General features: G+C 30.2%; 1 protein-coding gene across 2 annotated transcripts in view; it reads left to right on the forward strand.

Moving 5' to 3' along the window:
* Positions 1-23,924, forward strand: part of LOC126887702 (DNA topoisomerase 2-binding protein 1) — a 254,947-nt gene that overhangs the window by 125,145 nt on the left and 105,878 nt on the right. For both annotated transcript variants that reach the window (XM_050655370.1, XM_050655371.1), the window contains exon 12: positions 19,298-19,600. In XM_050655370.1, the coding sequence (XP_050511327.1) occupies positions 19,298-19,600 (303 nt within the window). The remainder of the gene's footprint in view (positions 1-19,297; positions 19,601-23,924) is intronic.

Raw genomic sequence — 23,924 nt, forward strand, 5'->3', positions numbered from 1 at the left:
TAATAATAAATATAGAAGAGATATAAAAATAGTAATCGGAGACTTTAATGCAAAAATAGGAAATGATAATAAAGGACATGAACATGTGATGGGAAAGGAGGGAATCGGAGAGAGAAACGACAATGGAAATCGATTAATCGAATTTTGTGAGCAAAATGAACTTTTAATAGGCGGAAGCATCTTTAAACATAAGCGGATACATAAGGAAACATGGAAATCACCGGGAGGGAGATACAAGAATCAAATAGACCACATAATAATTGAATATAAATGGAGAAGCTGGCTGCAAGATGTCAGGAGCTTAAGAGGTGCTGATGTGGGATCAGACCACATGCTACTCAAAGCGAGACTAAAAATGAAATTAGCCAGAGATAAAAACCAAAAAATCAGCAGAAGGAACAAGTACAACGTTGATGCCCTAAAACAAGAATGTATAAGAAATAAATTTAGTGAGAAACTGGCAATTAACCGAACAGTATCACAACAAACTGGAGAGTCAGTCGAAGAAACATGGAAATATTTTAAAGAAGTGATGATGAATACAGCAAAAGAAACAATCGGATTAAAAAGAAGACAAAATAAAAAATGGATTACCAAAGACACTCTACTACTGATAGAAGAAAGAAAAAAGATCAAAGAAGAAATTCTACAAAAGGAAGGATCGGAAGAAGAGAGGGCACTTGAAAGGAAATACAAGGCAAAAAACGCAGAAGTAAAAAAACAAGCCAGAAAAGATAAAAGAAACTATATAAATGAGATGCTAAATATATCAGAAGAAGCAGCGAAAGAAAACGACTTACGAACACAATATACAATCATACGAAACTTAACAGGAAAAGCACAACGAAATATACGAGAAGTAAAGGATAAACAAGGAAATAGAATAAAAAATGAGAAAGAAATAATACAAAGATGGAAGGAATACTTCGAAGAGATATATGCTAAGCATGAAATAACTCAAATCATAGAAGATGAAGTAGAATCACCAGAGCTAGAAGTGAATATTGGAGAAATTACAATGGAAGAAATTGGAAACACTCTAAAACTACTAAAAAATGGCAAAGCCGCAGGAATCGACAATATACCCATTGACATAATAAAAGCAGACACCGAGCAGTCAGTAGAGATGCTACATACACTTTTGAATAAAATATGGACGGACGAAGAATTGCCAAAGGAGTGGAAAGAGGGATTGATTATAAAAATACCCAAAAAAGGAGACCTGAGCAAATGCAACAATTGGCGTGCAATAACACTACTAAGTGCCACATCCAAAGTGCTGACCAAAATCATTTTGGAAAGATTGAAGCCGGAACTAGATAAAAAACTGAGAAACAACCAAGCAGGCTTCCGTTCCAACCATTCCACTATTGATCACATTTGCACCCTTAGAATTATCTTGGAACAAACAAATGAATGGAATAAAGATATAGATGTGAGTTTTATCGACTTCGAAAAGGCCTTTGACCGTGTAAATAGGGCACAGATGTGGAAAATCCTTAGATTATATGGGATACCACAAAAAATCATAAACTTTATTAAACTCTTCTACGAAGGATACAAAGCCAAACTAGAACATTCAGGTGAAGTAACAGAAGAGATATCCATAGAAAGTGGAGTCAAACAGGGTTGTGTACTATCCCCTACCCTATTTCTTATTATGATAGATTGGGTAATGAGGAAAGTAATCGACGATCGAACAGGCATCAGGTGGAACCTTTTCAAACAGCTAGAAGATCTCGAATTTGCAGATGACATCTGCCTTATAACTGAACACCGAAATCATATGCAAGCAAAAATTGACAAATTGGCACAGTACTCCGACACGATCGGACTTCGAATAAACACAGAAAAAACTAAACTTCTAAAAAATAATAACCATCCAAATAATAAAATAATGATAAACGGTAAAGAAGTAGAAGAGGTAGACAAGTTCACATATCTGGGATCTGTCATGGAAAGGAGCGGGGGGTGTAAAAAGGATATACAGACGAGAATAACAAAGGCGCAACACGCATTCAACGCTTTAAATAAAATTTGGCAAACAAACGAAATATCGGAAACAACAAAAATTAAAATCTTTAACAGTTGCATTAAAAGTATACTGCTCTATGGAGCAGAAACATGGAAACAGGACGAAAATACAACTAAAAAACTACAAACATTTGTAAACAAATCTCTAAGAAAAATCCTAAAAATATACTGGCCAAATAAAATAACTAATACAGAACTATGGGAAAGGACAAAGCAAACTAACGTATCTACTACAGTCAAGGAAAAAAAATGGAAATGGATCGGCCACACTTTAAGGAAAGACCAAAGCAGCATAGCAAGACAAGCACTTGAATACCAACCAGAGGGAAAAAGAAAGAGGGGCAGACCAGACAACAGCTGGAAAAGAACAACAACGAGAGAACACGAAAAAATTGGACTAAGATGGGGCGAAGTCAAAAAGAGAGCAAAAGATAGAAGAGAGTGGAGGGAATTAGTTCACAATTTATCCAGAGAATAAAAACAAAAGAAGATGCGCTGTCCCGGCCAGACAGCAATCTTACACTTTTGGCCAAGAAACGCATAAGCGCCCAATACTCCACAAGGAGGGATGGAACGAGAGAGATATGGCGACGTTGAAATGCGACTGTGCGAGCCTTGTGGATTTTAGTTGAACTAACGAAATGACGTCACGAAATAGCGACTATCGAAATTAATAGCGAATTCAAAAAAGTGGTTGATATTATAATTTCAACTCGAAATTATTGTGACACGGGCATGAATGAATGGCGAATGGCCCGAAAGCGAGGTTAGGTTTAGTTTAGAAGATGTGTTTTGTTTGTTTCTTGCAAGGAAAACTAAAACAAAAAATATTAATATGGCTGGGTTGTATGGAAATTTGCTGGTTTTGGAGGAATTAGATAGAATAGTATTAAATTAGAAATATAATAATTGAGAATTTCCACAATGTGAATTATCAACTCAATGAAAGATGTTAGGTAATAATCTGGGAAAATTAGTATAAAACAAGGAAAATTATGTACCAGCTATTTTATTGCTGGAAATGCTGGAATCAAATCTTAAGATTTCATATATTAGTAATATAGCTATGCAAAGTCCGCAGAAAGTGTGCTATTTAGTCCAGAGAAATAAAACTTTTCTCGTAACACATCCCCCTCCAGGCCGAAACCAAATTTTTTGAGTAGTATGGACATCTATATTATTAACCTATATGTTTCCTGCAGCCGATTTTGATGATATACATAGTTATAAACAAATGAAGATCGAAAAACGGTAAATTATCGATTTTTTCGTCTATTACCAAAAAGTTAAGCACTTTAAACAAATTTGAGAGTAAGAAAGTCATAAATCGTATAAAAAACTTCAATATGGCATTCGCTGAATATGTCCATCCTTATTGGTTGCTTAGAAAATTGCAAAATAAATCATAAATTTTGAGTTTTTATAAATATTCATAACTTAGGTAAAAATTAACTTAGAATCTTCTTATTACACGGAATGCCGAGACTTCTTGTACTTAAATTATATTTTAAATTTCAAAGCAATTGGTCAAATAGTTTAAAAGTTATTTAATTTGTTTATCCCAAATTCATTTTTTTTGCAACACTATAAGTCAGAAAATTACGAGGTTACAATAATACTTCAGACAGTTTATGAAAGAAGAACATTTATACTATTACCTTAATTAAAAATAAATGACAAAAAATAATTTTAAACAGTGTAAAATTATTTTGCAAAAACATGTCGATTTTTTGCTTACTTATAAACAATTAGAATAACTTTTTAACCGTTACCCGTAGAAAAATTATTTTTTCACATTTAGAAAGACTGAATTTTTATACACATTTAGAAAGAAAAACAACTGTTCTAGGGCATTTAGGGACAAAGTTAGCCCCCCCATTTTTTTAATTCACATGTTTTTGCAAAATTATTTTGCAATATTTATAATTATTTTTTGTCATTTTTTTTTAAATTAAATAAATACTGTAAATTTTGTTCTTTCATAAACTATCCAAAATATTACTGTAACTTCATCATTTTCTGACTTACAGTGTTGCAAAAAAAAATTAATTTTGGATAAACAAATTAAATAACTTTTAGGGCCGGTTGTTCGAACGCTAATCAACAATGATCATTATTAAATATTTAATTACTGTCACCAAAACTGTCAATGTCAACTTTGTTTGGGTTGCTGAAAACATAATTAATTACAATTATGAGATTTATTATTAATTATGTTAATAATTATTGTTATATTAATTGATTATAGTCTCAGAATTGTAATTAATTATGTTTTAACAATTGACATTGACAGTAATTAATTATTTGATAATGATCATTGTTGATTAGCGTTCGAACAACCGGCCCTTAAACTATTTGACCAATTGCTTTGAAATTTAGGGTATGATTTAAGCACCATAAGTCTCAGCATTTTGTGTAATAAGAAGGTTCTAAGTTAATTTTTACATAAGTTATGAATATTTATAGAAACTCAAAATTTATGATTTATTTGGAATTTTCTAAGCAACCAATAAGGATAGACATATTCAGCGAACGCCATATTGAAGTTTTTTATACGGTTTATGAGTTTATTACTCTCAAATTTGTTTAAAATGCCAAATTTTTTAGTAATAGACGAAAAAAGCGAAAATTTACCGTTTTTTGATCTTCATTTGTTTATAACTATGTATATCATCAAAATCGGCTGCAGGAAACATATAGGTTATTATTATAGATGACCATATTACTCGAAAAATTTGGTTTCGGCCTGGAGGGGGTTGTGTCACCAACACGATATTTTTTTTCCTTATTTCTCTGAACTAATTTGGTCTATAAACAAATTAGCGCTCCGAAATATTTTTTTCAATTATTGCTCTGTAACTCAGAAGATTTTAACGTTAAACCAAAAACACTCACATAAAAATTCACTGTTATTTAATTCTGCACATAAATATGTATTTTTTTCCGATTTCCTTCGGCGGAAATTTTCCTCGGAAAATTCGGGTTTTCCAAACAAAATCTTTAAGTGTCTTGAAGATATGAACATTTGTATGTACAAAGAGGACCGGAATAAAAAGGTAATGGTTCAAAGATTGAAATCCTGTTGTTTATAACTTTGTCGCAAATGCCGGTCAAATTTGGCCGCTTATACCTGGAACCACTCCTTGCAATTCAATTTTTTTTTCTTCGAAAAGGGCACAGAAGCCGTGCCCTTTTCAACAGCGTTAACTTAATTTAATTTAACCTAATATTTTCTGAGAGGTTCTATTTATTTATAAGCCAAAAAATTGTTTCTTTATAACATTCCTGAGAACGCTCAAATAGTCCAATTTCAATTCTGTAAAGTACGTTGAATAGGTATAGTGTTTTTTTATACGAAAATCATAGTTATTCTGGTGTATCATAATCTTTCTGGTTATTATTTCGACCGAAATTTTTTAATTAACATTTTAGTTATTGCTACGCTATTGGTTAGATTGTCGCCGGTCTCCTGATATACAGAGGCTAAATTATGGAATAAATTCATTTTCTCTAAAATGGACGATTTTAGAGAAAAATCCCGAAACAGGTCGATTTTTATTTTTAAATTAAATTTTTTTTTGGTATATATTTCAAACTAGTGACGTCATCCATCTGAGCGTGATGACGTAATCGATTATTTTTTAAATAGGAATAGGGGTCGTGTGGTAGCTCATTTAAAAAGGCGTTCAATCCTCTATTTAGTATTATAAACATTAATATCATTATTTATACAGGGTGGCCAAAAAATTTTTTTGAATTAAATCAATTGACGCAAAAAGAAGAATGTATGTAATTTATGTAACTCAAAATACATTCTATTGCTGTCAGAAAATAGAAAAAAATGTTTATTTGGCAAATAAACATTGCTTTTAGCTTAAATTAAATGTTCAAACTGCCAATAGGTAGGAGGGAGGCTGTTTGTGATTTAATTTAAGCGAAAAGAAATGTTTATTTGAGAAATAAACTTTTTTTTTCTATTTTCTGACAGCAGTACAATGTATTTTGAGTTAAATAAATTACATACATTCTTCTTTTTGTGCCAATTAATTTAATTCAAAAATTATTTTTTGGCAACCCTGTATAAATAATGATATTAATGTTTATATTACTGAATAGAGAATTGAACGCCCTTTCAAATGACCTACCACACGACCCCCATTCCCATTAAAAAAAATTATTAATTACGTCATCACGCTCAGATGGATGACGTCACTAGTATGAACTATATGCCAAAAAATTGTAATTTAAAAATAAAAATCGACCTGTTTCGGGATTTTGCTCCAAAATAGTCCATTTTAGAGAAAATGAATTTATTCCATAATTTAGCCCCTCTCTGTATAATCTACTACCTATAAAAAATCTTTCATGTCATCAATTTATTTCATTATTGATAAATAATTACTTCCCTAAAAATTTAATTGAAAATTGCAGATTTTTTTTAAACTCGGATTTTCCGAGTTAAATTTTTGTTGAAGGAAATAGGATTAAAATATCTTTGAGACGAACTAAATTACGGTGAATTTTTATTTGAGTGTTTTTGGCTTAAAGGAAAAATCTTAGAAGTTACAGAGCACTAATTGAAAAAAAAGAAGATTTAGGAGTGCTTATTTGTTTATAAATAAAATAACACTTTCTGCGGACTTGCCATACCCCATATTACTAATATATGCAATCTTAAGATTCGATTTTAGCAATAAAATAGCTGGTAAATAACTTTTCCCAACAATGGCATTTTTTCGATAATTTTCCCAGACTATCAACAAATGTTGCGTAGCCAATAAAATCAATAAACCGGAGCGCCAACCCAAATTCTGAGCAGTGTCAAAATGATAACGTTAATATCCCCAGTTGTAACTAGTATCGAAATGAATAAGAATCGCTATAAATTGCGACCATCATGGTGGCCTCGAAATTCAATAGCGATCTCGAAATGAATTAGAATCAGGTCCCTGGGCGAAACGTGGGTGAATGCTAGTCAGACGTCCAACGCTTTGAAAAATGCTTTGAATCCCTTCTTTCAGGAGTCGAGCCAAATTCAGTAATAGGGGAGTGCAATTAGAACGAAAACATGCATTGTTTCGGAAAAATTCAAATAAGCTTATATTTTTCTAAAACTTTTTTTGTTATTTTATATACATGTTAAAGTAAAAAGTTCTACTCGCAGATTTGGCCGCTAATTGTTTATTCATTTTTTAAACAATAACAATTGTTTTGTATAAATAATTTTAAAAATATCGTTGAATTTATCATTTTACTTTGATCAAATATGTTTCTATTTTGCTTTTGATTATGCTGAATCCGAATATAGCATTACAATTTGAAAATTCTTATACAGAAGCTCTTGTACAGTATATCTGCGTAGCTAGGAACCACATGGAAAATTTTTTATTATCAATTTTACGAAAAAAATTTTTTCTTCATAAAAGGCTCTGGATAGTCAAAAATCTAAAATCAGATATCAAAATTTATCAATTTTATACGAGTTATGTCAAAAATATGAATTTTGTTAAAGAGTAAAGTACCTTTATATTCCAGAATATCAAAAAATGCTATTATGGAAAGTTGTTTGAAATTAAAAACTATGTTTTAATAAACCACGATTACATCATTCTAATCGAAAAAAAAAAAATTATAATTTTTTCTCAGACTACGGATACCAATCATTTTATTACAATTATGATTTTTTTTTTGGCTTGGACTCTAGTCATTCAGCCAGTCTCAATAAAAAGTAAATGTATTAAAGATATTGCCAATTAGTGAAACATGGTTATTATAATAATATTACAATTTTTTTAATTCTTATTTACCTACTCATTACAGCTAATGTACATACTATGTTAATAAATATTGTAAATATATTATACTACTTATACCCCAGGCTGTGGGTGAAAAATAGGTCGATTTCAGGATATAATTCAGGAATTTTTGAAACCTATCATATGTTGTAAAGGACGATGCCAGGAATAACTTCTACTAAAATGTAACCAAAAATATTGTGCGCTTTTTTTTCTGTTGCGATTTTCATTATAGTATAGTTGTAGTAAATTAAAAAACCTACAATTTGAGGTATGGTATGTTTAATTTCGTTAACTGGTTATTGCAAAACAGCCTGCGAAAGGTCAAAAATGGCCGTTTTTTACAATTGCATTATTTATTGTACGAATAATTTTTTTTATTTTTTAAAGCTTTAAAATGAAGATCTTTCAATTCCAAACATAAAAAAAATTGTAAAGCCAGATTAACGAATTTGTTGCTTAGATATTATAAATTGTTTATCCCAAGAGGTCAAATGTCGAAGGCTATACCTTTTTGAAAAAAAAAATCGTAGAGAGTTGGTGAAACATCTAATCTCCTTCTAAAGAGTTATATTTTCATATTCTGATGTAAATAAATGCGTAAAACATTTTTAAACCTCTAATTTTCGGGTTTGAAAATAAGGGGGCAAATTTCGTTATAAACATTTAGAGCTGAAGCGGCCCTGTACATCCTATGAGTTTTTAACTTAAAGATTATTGTTGCTGAAGATGAAACGAAGATTTATAAAAAATAAAAAATTTCTACGACCAACTGAAGCCGAGATAATTTTTGGGTTTGAAAATAAGGGGGCATATTTCGTTAAAAACATTTAGAGCTGAAGCGGCCCTGTACATCCTGAGTTTCTAACTTACAGATTATTGTTGCTGAAGACAAAACGAAGATTTATAAAAAAAAATAAAAATTTTCTACAACCAACTGAAGCCGAGATAATTGTTTTTTTTTTTCTTAAGTCGTTGTGCCTTTATTTATAGCAATTAAGAAATTATTTTATAGTCATTGACTAAAGAAAGACTTTATTATCTTAAAATAAAAATTGTTATAAAATATAATTACATTTAATTATTTAAAATTATTTTTAAAATCGGTGCTTTTGCGAGCTGCCGAATTTTGCAAATCGCCCGGCTCGCTTCAAATCCGCGCGGTCGGTAAATTTTTACGTAACTTGTATTAAATTTTGACAGAAAACAATTTAATAATATTACCATTATAATATACAGTCTATTTACCACTGTATTTGTTTTTCTTGATAAACTTTTATATGTGAAATTTCATTTCTGAAGAAATAATATTACAAAAATGATACATATATATGAAATGTATAACTATATTTTTAATTTTTTCATTGTTATATAAATATACTAATAATAATGTTACTTCTTACTATAATATACAATATAAAACTTTTTCTTCTTGTAGTGACTATTCTTTTTGGATTTCACATATAAAAGTTTATCAAGAAAAACAAATACAGTGGTAAATAGACTGTATATTATAATGGCAATATTATTAAATTGTTTTCTGTCAAAATTTAATACAAGCTACGTAAAAATTTTCCGAGCGCGCGGATTTGAAGCGAGCCGGGCGACTTGCAATATTCGGCCGCTTGCAAAAGCACCGATTTAAAAAATAATTTTTAATAATTAAATGTAATTATATTTTATAATAATTTTTATTTTAAGATAATATAAATCTTTCTTTAGTCAATGACGGTAAAATAATTTCTTAATTGTTATAAATAAAGGCACTACGATTTAAGAAAAAAAAAACAATTATCTCGGCTTCAGTTAGTTGTAGAAAATTTTAATTTTTTTATAAATATTCCTTTCGCCTTTAGCAACAATAATCTGTAAGTTAGAAACTCATAGGATGCACAGGGCCGCTTCAGCTCTAAATGTTTATAACGAAATTCGCCCCCTTATTTTCAAACCCAAAAATTATCTCGGCTTCAGTTGGTCGTAGAAATTTTTTATTCTTTTTTATAAATCTTCGTTTCATCTTCAGCAACAATAACCTGTAAGTTAAAAACTCATAGGATGTACAGGGCCGCTTCAGCTCTAAATGTTTTTAACGAAATTTGCCCCCTTATTTTCAAACCCAAAAATTAGAGGTTTAAAAATGTTTTACGCATTTATCAGAATATGAAAATATAGCTTTTTAGAAGGAGATTGAATGTTTCACCAACTCTCTACGATTTTTTTTTCAAAAAGTTATAGCCTTCGACATTTGACCTCTTGTGATAAACAATTTAGAATATCTAAGCAACAAATTCGTTAATCTGGCTTTACAATTTTTTTTATGTTTAGAATTGAAAGATCTTTATTTTAAAGCTTTAAAAAATAAAAAAAATTATTTGTACAATAAATAATGGAATTGTAAAAAACGGCCATTTTGTACCATTCCCAGGCTGTTTTGCAATAACCAATTAACGAAATTAAACTTACCATAGCTCAAATGTAGGTTTTTTAATTTACTACAACTTTCTATTAAAAAGTTTTTCTCTAAAATCAATATCCTAAGCTGCAAAATTAAAAATCATTAAAAATTGCAAATTTAACAAATGAAAATCGCAATAGAAAAAAAAGCGCACAATATTTTTGGTTACATTTTAGTAGAAGTTACTCCTGGCATCGTCCTTTACAACACCTGATAGGTTTCAAAAATTCCTGAATTATATCACGTTTTTTCACCCACAGCCTGGGGTATTAATGTTTATCAAGAACACATAGTGTATACATTTTACAAATAGAAATATTAATGTTAATATTAAAATAAATGCATTCTTTTTTGTATTTTTTTTTAGTTTTTTGTTGTTTTGTCTTTTGTTTTGTTTTTCTTTTGTCACTACGATAAGATGTTAACCCGGTTCGACCCCTCGGAGGTTTAAATCCTCTTAGTGATTTTTTTCTTTAAATTATTTTTTAATTTTTTTTAAATTTTTTTTTGTATTTTTGTTATTAGATTATTGTAGATAGTAGATTTTTTTAATTTAATCATTTTTTTTTATTTTTTTGTTTCATTATTATTTTTTTAATTTTTTTTTAATATTTTTTTAAACATATTTTACAAATACCTAGAACTAACTACAATAATATTTTACTATCCGACAAGAAAGATACCAAAGAGTCAAAAATTTTCTTTTTATTCAGTGACAGAATAAAGAGAATATTTACAGGGAGTGGGATGTTCTGGTCTATAATTCTTTTAATTAGGTGATTGGTTAGATGTTTATGCTTCTTTCATTCAAAAAATATGTGGTTCAAATCACTTTTAACCTCACATTCTTGACAAATATTTGAATCTAATAAGTTTATTTTAAATAAATGTGCAGGATAACATGCATGTCCAAATCTAATTCTACTGATGGTGGATATGTATTTGCGAGGGTGGGTGAAATTCTTATACCAAGGGTTTTCCGGAATAATCGGTTGTATCAAACTGTATTGTGTTGTTGATATGTTACAGTACCTTTCCCAGTGTGATTTCCAGTTCTTCATCTGTTCAGTTCTTAAACAAGCAAAAGCATCTAGAATGCAGGGCTGATATTTGGTTACTGTTCCTATTTACAATTATGGTAACTATTATATTATTAATTTTACGAAAAAAAGTTATTCTTTATAAAATGCTGTACCTGGTCTAAAATATAACCATCAGATATCAAACTTTTTCAATTTTATACGAGGTATGTAAAAAATATGAATTTTTCTTAAGAGTTAAGTGCCTTTATTATTCACAATATTTTAATTAGAAGGATGTAATTGAACACTGAAACACTTTTTTTTAATTCTAAACAACTTTTTTTAATAATAATTTTCGATATTGTGAAATATAAAGGTACATTACTCTTGATTGAAATTCATATTTTTTATATACCTCGTATAAAATTTGATATTTCATGCTTGCATCTTAGACTATATACATATACGATGCAGAGTATTTTATAAATAATAACTTTTTTTGATAAAACTGATAATAAAAAGTTATCAATAAGTTCCAAGTTACGCAGACATACCGTATAAGAGCTAAAAAAAATTTTTTGTTGAACATTTATTATTGTTGAATCTTATTATTAAATGTATTTTAGGTAATTTTTACAGAAAAAAGTTTTGATCACTTTGTATAAACATTTTTTTGGCTGGTAATTTTCGGCTTTTGTATTACATTTTTGTTATCTTCCTGAATTGTCTCAAAAAGAAATAGATTATTTCATTTCTAAAATAAACTTGTTTAGTGCATTTTAAAGATTACATCCTAAGCTTTAAAAAAGCGTCTTTTAAACTGTAATAACTCTGTTCAAACTTGAGTAATACCGTATTAAACTGTTGGTAATTCTGTAAAACTACGTTTTCAAAAATTACATTTTTTGAGACGTCCGTATCATTTGATTTAAATTTTTTAGATTTTTTTTGAATACACCATCGTTTAGTAAGATATTTGAAAGGTAAGTTGTGCAAAATTGAGAGTCTTATAGAAGAAAAATTTTATTAGTTACACATTTTTAAATCATTTTTAAACAAAATTCAAAACATTTAAACAAAAAGTCTCATTTTCCGCCCACACTGTAATTATGCACATACATTTTATCTCTTTATATTATAACCATAAGATAGCTTAATTATTCTTCTTTCATGACCATCTTGCAAAATTTCATTTGATCCATTAGTTAAAGAATTACATTAAAATAACTCAACCATGCACTTCGCCGTAAGCTAGTTTACAGTGCGCTGTTTGTGGGAAGGGTGAGTTTACCGTTATAAATAGAAAATTATAGAAGCTACAGATTTAACTTTAGAAAAATCTTTATACAGGGTGTTTGGTAAAGAATGGGCCATAGCTTAACCTCAGGTTCCTGAGGTTAAAATAGGCCGATTTAAGCTAACTTACCTTAGTACAAAGTTTATAATAACCGAGATACCGGGTGTCAAAGTTAAACTTTTTTTTTATTTATTATTGAATATTTCCTGACAGGCATGGGATATCAACACGAAATTTGGTATGTGGGGGTTTTTTGGGACGAGAAAACTAAATTCCCTACCAAAAATTATGTGTTGCCCAGAGGGCCGCCACATACGCCTTTCAGCACTCATTTAATTTTTTTTATCCGTTACTCCGTATAATTTTGACATTAAAATTTTTATTCCCCGATTAGTTCCACTTAAAAAAACTCTTTCATCTCCCTAAACTCAACCGTTTTCGAGATAAAAGCAAATTTCTTCAAATGGAATTTGCGATGCAATGACATAAATTTAAGAACTGGCACAATTATTATGGTTTTAAGTTATTTTTCGGGTGTAACTACAATGATATTTTATGCTAAAAATCATGGTGTATCGCAAATTTAAAATGTGTTTATCTCGAAAACGGTTGAGTTTAGGGAGATGAAAGAAGTATACCTTTTTTAAGTAAAACTAATAGGAGAATAAAAATTTTAATAAATTATACAGAGTGGGGGATAAATAAAATTGAACGTAATAAATGAGTGCTGAAAGGCGTATGTGGCGCCCTCTGGATAATACATAATTTTTGGTAGGGAATTTAGTTTTCTCGACCCAAAAAACCCCCACATACCAAATTTTATGTTGTTATCTCATAACTGTCAGGAAATATTCAATAATAAATAAAAAAAAAGTTTAAATTTGACACCCCGTATCTCGGTTATTATAAACTTTGTACTAAGGTAAGTTAGCTTAAATCGGCCTATTTTAACCTCAGGAACCTGAGGAAAAATTTAAACTTAAAATTAGAGCTCCATTTTCCCGGCCCCTTTTGATTTCCCGGGAATCGGGAGTCTTTGGATTTCCCGAGAATTCTCGGGAATCAGGAATTTTAAAAATAAAAAGAAGAAATTGTTTTTGTTTTAATTTTTCAATGCGATTAGTATACAGACGTATAAATTTGATAACAAATTAAAAATGTTTAGAGAACTTCAAAATTTTAAAGGAAATTTTAAAAATAAAAAAATTATAAATTTTTGTTTAATCTGAATTTTCGTGGTTTTTATTATTGAAATATGTTTCAAAGATCTACATCTTTTGTTTTTTTGTTTTTAAACATATATTTTACTTTAAGTAATTAGGGAATTAAAACTTGAGACTGTCATTGTCAGATTGGGCGTAGATTTACGCTCCTGCTATGTCTAGGTCTCGAATGTTGTTTTTTGATTGGAATGTGTCTGAAGATATTCAACCTCTCATCTTTACTGATGAGCCCAGAGAGGTTGAAGAGGGCGAAACACATTTCTAAGAACTGGTGTTTGGATCTTTGATTCTATTCAAAAAATTTTCCCAGTCCGAAATAGTGGATGTGTGAATTATTCGTAAGGGGATTTTTCCACATTCACAGTTTCATTTGTTTTATGTTTTAAAAAAACAAAAATTGTTGAGTGTTTGACCTGTCAGGGTGGCTCTTTTTTTGTACAGAAATTTGCTGAAGTTAAAAACAGACTTTCTGTTGATGTAGGTCTGATGCTTTTTAGTGCAGTGAGTATTTTTTTAAGGGTGGGGGTATGGTATTTTTAATTATTTTTTTCGATTTTTTTTATTGGCTTATTCGATTGTAAATATTTTCAAGAGTATACCATTAAAATTTCCAGTTAATCCGAGCAAAGTTGACGGAGATATGGATATATACAAAAATATTATATATTTCTATAGTATATAATATATACGATTACGTCATCACGCCCAGATGGATGACGTCACTAGTATGATATACAGTATGTCCCTGTAAGTTGTATCCATATGGAAAACTTTTTTATTATTAATTTTACGAAAAAAAGTTATTCTTCATAAAAAGCTCTGCATGGTCCAAAACCTATGATTCAACCATCAGATATAAAATTTTATGAATATTATACGAGGTATGTTAAAAAGTTTGAATTTCACTCAAGAGTAAGTGGCTTTATTTTTCACAATATTGAAAATTGCTATTATGAAAAGTTGTTTGGAATTAAAAACTATATTCTAATATGCAATTACATCCTTCTAATTGAAAAAAATTTTTTTTGAAAAATTATGGATAACTAATATTATTTTCAGTTATTTCAATTCTGATAACTCTTTTATTATTAATTTTACGAAAAAAAGTGATTTTTAATAAAAAGTTCTGCATGGCCTGAAATCTAAAATACAACCATCTTATGTCAAATTTTATCAATTTTATACAAGGTATACCAAAAAATATGAATTTGGCTCAAGAGTAAAATACCATTATTTGTCACAATATCAAAAATTGTTATTATGAAAAGTTATTAAGAATTAAAAACCATGTTTCAGTATGTAATTACATCCTTCTAATTGAAATATTTTGAACTATAAAGCTACTTTACTTTTGATCGAAATTTATCTTTTTTGACATACCTCGTATAAAAGTGACATAAGATGGTTGTATTTTAGGTTTTAGAGTATTTTAGACCATGCAGAACTTTTTATTAAGAATGACTATTTTCGTAAAATTAATAATAAAAGAGTTATTAGAATTAAAATTACTGAAAATAATGTTAGTTATCCATAATTTTTCAAAAATAAATTTTTTCAGTTAGAAGGACGTAATTGCATATTATAATATAGTTTTTAATTCCAAACAACTTTTCATAATAGCAATTTTCAATATTGTGAAAAATAAAGCTACTTTACTCTTGAGTGAAATTCAAACTTTTTGACATACCTCGTATAATATTTATAAAATTTGATATCTGATGGTTTAATCTTAGGTTTTGGACCATGCAGAGCTTTTTATGAAGAATAACTTTTTTTCGTAAAATTAATAATAAAAAAGTTTTACATATGGATACAACTTACAGGGACATACTGTATATTTCTTAGTATTGATGATTGATATGTTTTTTTGAGGCGGTGTACATCATAACTCAAAAAGTAATGCACCGATCTTTCTGAAATTTTGCACACTTCTTTTTTAGATATTTTACTAGGTAGTGACGTCGAGTTTTTGCTTATTTTAACAATTTTTTTATATTATCATTTTTCTCTTAACCGAACACACTTCACTTTTTTTTTATTTTTTCACTGTAAAGTTATACCATGAATTTAAAAATCAATATAATCATAAAAACTCGACGTCACTACCTCAAGAAACTCTTAAACTAAAATAATCTTTTTGGTTTGTATGTTTCGGATGATTCTGTATAGTGTACACCGCAAATCATCTTTTTTTGGATCGTTTACTTAAAAATGACGCCACCACTTAATTTTTAAATATTTTTCAATAAAAATTTAACTGAATAATCTTCAAGTGTTGTTCTCTAAGATAGCCTTTTAAATCGCAGAATTTACTACACCCCGATGATTTGCGCCAATATAATAACGTATTAAATTTCCCATTTATGATTCTTTTCATGAGCATTTTTCAGTGCGTCACAAATGATAGGAAAAAAGGTAAGTCCGTGATAATATACATTTTAGTAACATGACATTTTAGTTAAATCTGACAGTTGTCACTTTTTATTTGCAATTTGGCATAAAAACAAATCAATTGTGTTTATTACATTTATAAATTTGTATTTTCTTTGATTTGTATAGTCTTATAAATTGTACAGATTATATTCGTTGATATATTATATAATTCGTAAATATTTTTTTTTCGATATAGCGCCATCTATTGACAACTAAAATAAATGTTATAAATGTCATCGACGAAATGTAATCACCGACGTGCGTTTTTTTCTGTCACATGCAATTTAATGCGTTAAAAAGAAATCGAAAAACTCTGACGCACTGAAAGATCCTCATGAGAAAAAGCATACTAATTCCTTTAAACTTCCAAATGAATCAGATCGTCGCATAAATAGAATAATATTTATGCTGACCGATATGATATGATACATTCTGATTTAACGCCAAAATTGGAAGGTTTAAAATATAATTGAAAAATAAATATGTTAAGTGGAATAATTTAAAATGATTATTAAGCAGATAGAGATAATAATTGTATCAGAATCATTTATTCATTTTGAGTTAGTAATATATCTCCGCTCATAATTTAAAATAAAATATTTAAAAAAATCCCGGGAAATTGGTAAGAATTCCTGGGAATCGGGATTTCCATTTTTTACTGATTTCCCGGGAAATTTGTCTCGGGAATGCAGCTCTACTTAAAATTTTAAATAACCTTATTTTAAACTTAAAATCACACTAAATTTTCTCTTAGCTTTTCACCCCTGTAACTTATTAAAATAAACATTATAGAAGTTTTCAGAGACTTTCGGCCCTCGGAAATAACGTAATTTTTCATTCTGCGTTTAAGTTTTTCAAAAATACTTAAGTATTAGTTTTCTCAGGATTCAAAAAAAGAATCCCATTTAAATAGCATTGAAGCCGAAAGTTCGTACCCATCCCCTTAATTAAAAATGGTTGGACTATAATGCCATATCAATAAATCATGTGAATATTACCAATGCCACTTCTTGGCTCTGATTTACAGTCTTTCAAATGTCTGTGTATCTGCACTATTGTCTATGAATCATCATCACGACGATCCCGGTGTAGAGGTAGAATGACTTGTACGTACAGTCCACTGCTTTACTCACACTTTTGAGAGGTGCGTCCGGCAACAGGGTGTTGCTCGGATGGTTGAGTTGAGTGCTGCAACGGGATGTTGCCTGATTCTCGGCTGATAATACCCTCTTTATCTTTGACGGATTTACTTGGTACACTTTTGAGTGCAAACGGCAACAGCGCGAGGGTTGGCCAGCCACTCGCTAGAAGTCATCAGTAGGTACATCTGGTTGAGGTCTTCCTCTACTTCTCTTACTTGCTCTTTTCATTCTTCCTCTTTTGTCGTTCATTCTTCCTATGTGTCCTATCCAATCCTATTTAACATGGCTATCTTTTCGACTACATCTGTTACTTTCGATCTTTCAATGTCAGAACAGGCAATACGTACGGATTGAAGGTTTTTGCATTTAAATTTGAGTTAAATACTATTTGAGTTAAATACTACAAATGCTAATAATGCTCAGAACATCTATTAAAATGAGCCTTTAAGTTAAGGTTTGACAGTGCGATTTTTTTGTCGTATATAATATCATAAGAGAGAAAATTTTGCCGGCAATATTTTCGACTGGTATGAAAGTTTGTTGCCTAGCAATTTTTGCGAATTAAATTTTGACAGTTAAATCACGAGACGTCAGTCGAGTGATTGTGTCAAAATTTCATAAGCGAAAATTGCTATAAGGCAACAAACTTGAATAAAACCAGAAGAAAATTTTGCCGGTAAATAATTTTCTCTCGAATGATATTCTACAAGACTATTTCACGAGACAAAAACCAATTTTTTGATTTCTTCACCTGACTGGCATCCAAATCTTGGATTTTTCGTCTGGATTCATTATATCTGCCCAAAACGGATTACGCCTCAATGAAGTTTGTCAAAATGACAACAATAGAATTACCAGACACCTTCGTGACGGATCTGTCATAATTTTGTCGCTGAGAAATCACGGGCAGGAAGGAGTTTTGTCAGTAGGAAACGTGGCGTTGCTATGACGTTTTATCAGTTAAAAACAGTCTAGTGAAATAGTCCTAATTATATTTATACGACTCAACATTTTCTATATAATTATTGTCGAGAGTTATTTCCTCAGTTATATTATCTAGAGATTCTTTGGTTGATTATTTAGGTTTTGCTAGATTTTTAGACGCCATACAACGTAATACTAAATGACACCATAATAGAAGCGGTTAATGATTATATATATTTGGGACAGATGATAAAAATAAATAAGGAAAACCAAACAGTGGAGGTAAAAAGAAGGGTCAGATTAGCCTGGGCAGGATTTGGAAAATTAAAATGGGTCCTAAAGAATAAAAAAATACAACAATACTTAAAAACAAGAGTGTTTGACCAGTGCATACTCCCATTTCTCACATACGCATGCCAAACATGGACCTTGACCAAGGCAAACATGGATAAAATAATGAAGACACAAAGAGCCATGGAGAGAGCAATGTTAGGAGTAAAATTGACAGACAAAAAGCAAAACAACTGGGTAAGAAATAAAACAAAAGTCAAAGACGCAGGACAACATATAGCCAGGCTAAAATGGAGCTTCGCAGGTCATAACGCTAGACAAATGGACAATAGGTGGAATAGCACAATACAACAATGAAGATCATGGACAGGAAAGAGAGCAAGAGGACGACCCCAGATGAGATGGGGAGACGACATTAAAAAGATAGGAGGAACGCACTGGAAACAGAAAGCACTAAACAGAAGCGAATGGAGGAAACTGGGAGAAGCCTATGTTCAAAATTGGACGAATTAAAGGGCAAAAGAAGAAGAAGAAAGATTTTTAGAAGATAGTAGAGTGATTACCAAGGCTTTCACTAATGCTTAGCCTTGGTTTACCTCAGTATATTCCAACTCCTAGGTTTCGTTAGTTATTTTTTTTCTAGTATAGTATTCCACTTTTATAAACTTATTTTACTTTTAGATACCAAACCGGTAGAAGACTGTGTAATAACGATCAGCAGCTATTCGGGAACCGAAAGAAATTTTCTACGACACCTCATCGAAGCATTAGGAGGATTAGCTCAAGAACAGTTTGCTAGAGTGCGATCAGAAAACAAAGGTCTTTTTGCTTCTACGCACTTGGTAAGTTTCGAAGCGAGCGGAAAGAAATATGAAGCGGCTTTAAAATGGGGTTTACCTGTAATAAGCAAAGATTGGTTATTGGAATGTGCAAAAACCGGAAAAAAAGTGTATGAAGGTGATTTTCTACTTGGAGAATCTACAGGTAAAGTGTGTTATAAATAATAGTTTGTATTATAAATTAAAGGTATAGTAGGTTTGTTCCAACCCGTCACGTGTTACGCGTATGCGCAGTAAAGAAAATGCGTTCCAACCGTTTAGTTACCATTCCGAGTACGCTAACATTTATATTTGAAGTAGAATCGTTCCAGAATCGTTTTCAGAACGGTAATTTTGATACTCAACTAAAAGTAAGAATCGCAATGCAATTGGGGACTGACTTGCACAATGCATGTATATTGTTGACATTTTACTACAACAAAGTTATATATAGTTCTTCCGCTCTAACTTTTCCCATGCGTTACGATTCATTTTCAAACAAGTTAAATCAAAAAATAAAGTGAAACGTACGTCGATGTGTAGATCATTGATACGTTCTGTCAGAGTGTCAGTGGTAATAATTAGGAAATGACTATTATCCCGTGAACGTATTTCATAAAATTATTTTATTGAAGTGTTTAATCTTTTTTCACTACTGAGGAGATTGATGTGTAATAATTTAAAAAGAAAATAATCGGTTTCGTTTTGATTCAAATCGAGTCTCGTGCCATCCTCTGACACCGTGTGTCGGGGTCTACTCATTATCAAAGAGGCTTTGCAAGAAGAATGATTTGAATCAAAACGCACCGAGAAGATGGTATAAATATTCAAATATTTACACCGGAGTATGGTTAGACTGACCTCTAACGGGGAACAATGAAATGAGTGAATAATTTAGAATAATAGTTATTTATTAAATGTGGTTGTATTAATATGTATAGATTGATGTGATAAAAAGTGGTAATAATTAAGAACTGGCTATTATCACGTGAACGTATTTTATAAAGTTATTTTATTGAAGTGTTTAATCTTCTTTCGCTATTGAGGAGATTGATGGACTCAACATTAAACATAAAGATGACCATTAAACATAAAGCTAAATATAGAACAGTAATAAGTAAATTAAAAAACAGTCACAACAAAAAAGTTAATATTGTTAAGAAGATTTAATATTACCTAAGGTTGAGAAATACAAAACTATCGAGTGAATTACATAAATAAATTATTAATATTTTTAATATATTTTACTTTTGGGGAAACAGTGATACAAGTGCAAATTTTTCACAAATTGAGTTATCAATACTAGGATATTTCTCGTCTTTGTCTGGGGACCCAAAAGTCGCTATTGCAACACTTCCTTTATTTAACTGAAATATTATATGTATTTTTTTTAAATATAAAACCAAATAAACTTTATTGATTTATAAAATCAAATAAACAAGAAATGGAAATAAACCAATAAACTGTCACTGTCATTGAAAATTATAAACGTCAAAATTCATAAGCTATCACACATTCTGTATTGTTTATCCTTGTTTAATTTATTATGATTTCTATGGAAAAGCGGCTTAATTTTGCGATACTAGTTTCTGTGAGTTAAAAAGAGACATAGTATAAAAAGTAATTCGTGAATAATTTCATGCATGGGAAAAGTTAGAGTGGAAGTATTATAGGAAATAATTACATGTTATAACTAATCACTAATTAGTTCACAAGTTTACTCTAAATGGCAAGTCCAGTGGTTTGAACCTCTTTAACCTACGTTTTTCTTGGGAATTGTCTAGACGTTTAAGTGAAAACTGGTTTTCATGATCCTCCAACTTGGCAATGTATGCAGCGCTACGTTTTTTGATGACTTCTTGTACCATATCCATTTTAAGGCCTCGATGTATAATTCTGTTGTTGATGTACCAAGGTGCATTAGTGATGATTCTGAGGGTTTTTGATTGGAAGCGTTGGATGATTTCGATGTTGGAGTGACTGCCTGTTCCCCATAGTTCCAACCCATATTTCCAGATTGGCTTATAGAGCAGTAATTTTTTATCCAGAGGATAGTCTTGATGAACGTCCAATTAACCAATACATATTTCTGAATTGTAGACTTAATTTCTTCCTCTTGGTCCAAATATGTTTCCTCCATGTGAGACTTCTGTCCAAATGAATACCAATATATTTTACCTCGTTCATCATCATCATCATTTGGCTCTACAACTCTATGTGAGTCTTGGCCGCGTTTACTATTTCCCTCCATTGTTGTTGGTCCTGAGCAGCTATTTCCCATTGCTGTACTCCCATTTTGCATAGATCACTGGCTACTGCGTCCTTCCATCTCTTTCTTGGGCGACCAACTGACCTGCCATCTGGCCTTTCCCAGAATGTGGCGTTCGGAAGTCTTTCGTCACTTGATCTTAGCACGTGACCCGCCCATCTTATTCGGTTTGCTTTGATGTTGCGTACCATGGTACAATAAATTCCGCCTTTAAATACTTTTACGCCAGGGACGATAAATAAAAATGAGCGATTTCAGGGTAAAAATCAATACAGGTATTTGAAGGTGCTAAATCGTAGGGGGGGCATAGTTAATTAAAAATACATACAGAGGTACTCGCAAATCAACCTCAGTTTTTTATAAACAAAGGCTAAAGTCAGAAAATATTGTTTTTTGCCTGTAGCATTTTTTGTATCATGTTTACAGCAAAAGTTTTATTATAAAAGTTGTGTATCATAAAAAAACGATTAATTTTAATTTTGATTAGTTAAAATTGATAAATAATTAACCGAGATAATTGCAAAAAACCACATTTTTTGCACTATTTTGTAAATGTTAATAACTTTTACTAAATATGCCCTAAGGAACATATTGTACCTTAATTATGAGGATATTATGTGCCCTTATTAGACTGCAAAGTATCAAGAAGATCGTTTTGTTAATTTACGAGTTACGTTAATTGTTTATCCAAAACATTGAATGTTTAAACATGTATTGTTGCCCCAGGAGTATTTTCAGAGCTTTTTAGCAAAGTGAAATGAGTTTTTAAAGACTCAAACTACTAAGAAATTTAAAAAAAAATGATACATTTGTTATTTAAATGTTCTTAAACAAGTCGTTTAATAAATAGCGAGTTTTTTCCTTATAAACATTTAGAATAACTTTGTTATTTTTCACGACAAATAATTATAATTAGTTGTATCAGAAAAGTGGTAAAAAAACACACATTAAAAACTAAAAATAAACTTTCTATGACCAATAATACCCAAGTTATACTTTTTTTTTTTGAAAAATCATATCTGTATTGTTTATAAATATTAAGAGTCGAAATTTGCAAAAAATCATAATAGACATCTATATTTTACATTTCAATTAATAACTACAGTATATACAGGGTGGGGCATTAGTGTGACAAAGTCCAATTACTCGTTTGTCGTAAGAGATACGAAAAAAAGTTATTTAGGTAAAAGTTGGGGCACACATAGCACCATAATTTAAAAATATTTTCAAATATACAGGGACGTGCGTATTGACAGGGTGACACAAACTTATGTTTTTTTAAATGGAACACCCTGTATATTTTTACATTTTTGGATTCTCCTCAATGTTTTCTTTCTTAAAATATATGGCTTTGTAATATTATACGAGGTAGTTTAAAAGTTAATTACGTTTTTTTGTTAATTTCGTAGCAACATCGACACCCTGTAGAATTGTAGTCATTTGACATCAAATTTTTATTTTATGTCCAAACGATTTTTAATATAGTCTACTATTGTTAAACATTAACGGTGTAGCGAAATGTTAAATTTTAGTATACAGGGTTGGTCGAAACTCGGAATGAGTATTTTCTTTGTTTTCTTAAATAGAACACCCTGTATTTTAGTATTGTAATGAAATGATATTTTATCGTACTTTTTTATTTCTTAAGCATTCCCTATACCTAAGTGCTTTAATTTGTAAGTTATTCGTGATTTGTTAAGCCAAACAATAAATGCAAGAAAAACTACGTGAAATTTTATTAGGTGGCCGTGAAAATATTCAATCAAAAATAATTTTTCAAAAAAAATACATCATAATCTAGCCTGATCCTTAATTTATTGATATTGGATGAGATATCCAAATAAATTCGTAGTTAAGATTGTTGGTGCTCAAAATATTAATAAAAACATACAATATTCTACCTAGTCGGCTATGACACTAAATTTCTTTAAACATTTGACATTATACTATTTTTATAGTTCCAGTTGCTTTATTACCATTACTACATAATATGAATAATTATTCTAGTGAGGAACTGATAAGATTTTTGTGCTAATGGAGTATACCAAAAAGTGCTACTAGCAATAAGAATGTTTCATCAGAAATTACCTGATAGACGACAACTAAGAAGAGAAACGTTTAAAAATATACTAAAACGGTTTCAACAGGCTGGACACTTAGATTATGATAAATCTGATCGAACAAAAACTATTGTAAGTGAAAAAAACAGGAATTAAATGTA

This window comes from Diabrotica virgifera, chromosome 7 (assembly GCF_917563875.1).
Source record: "Diabrotica virgifera virgifera chromosome 7, PGI_DIABVI_V3a".
NCBI lineage: Eukaryota > Metazoa > Arthropoda > Insecta > Coleoptera > Chrysomelidae > Diabrotica > Diabrotica virgifera.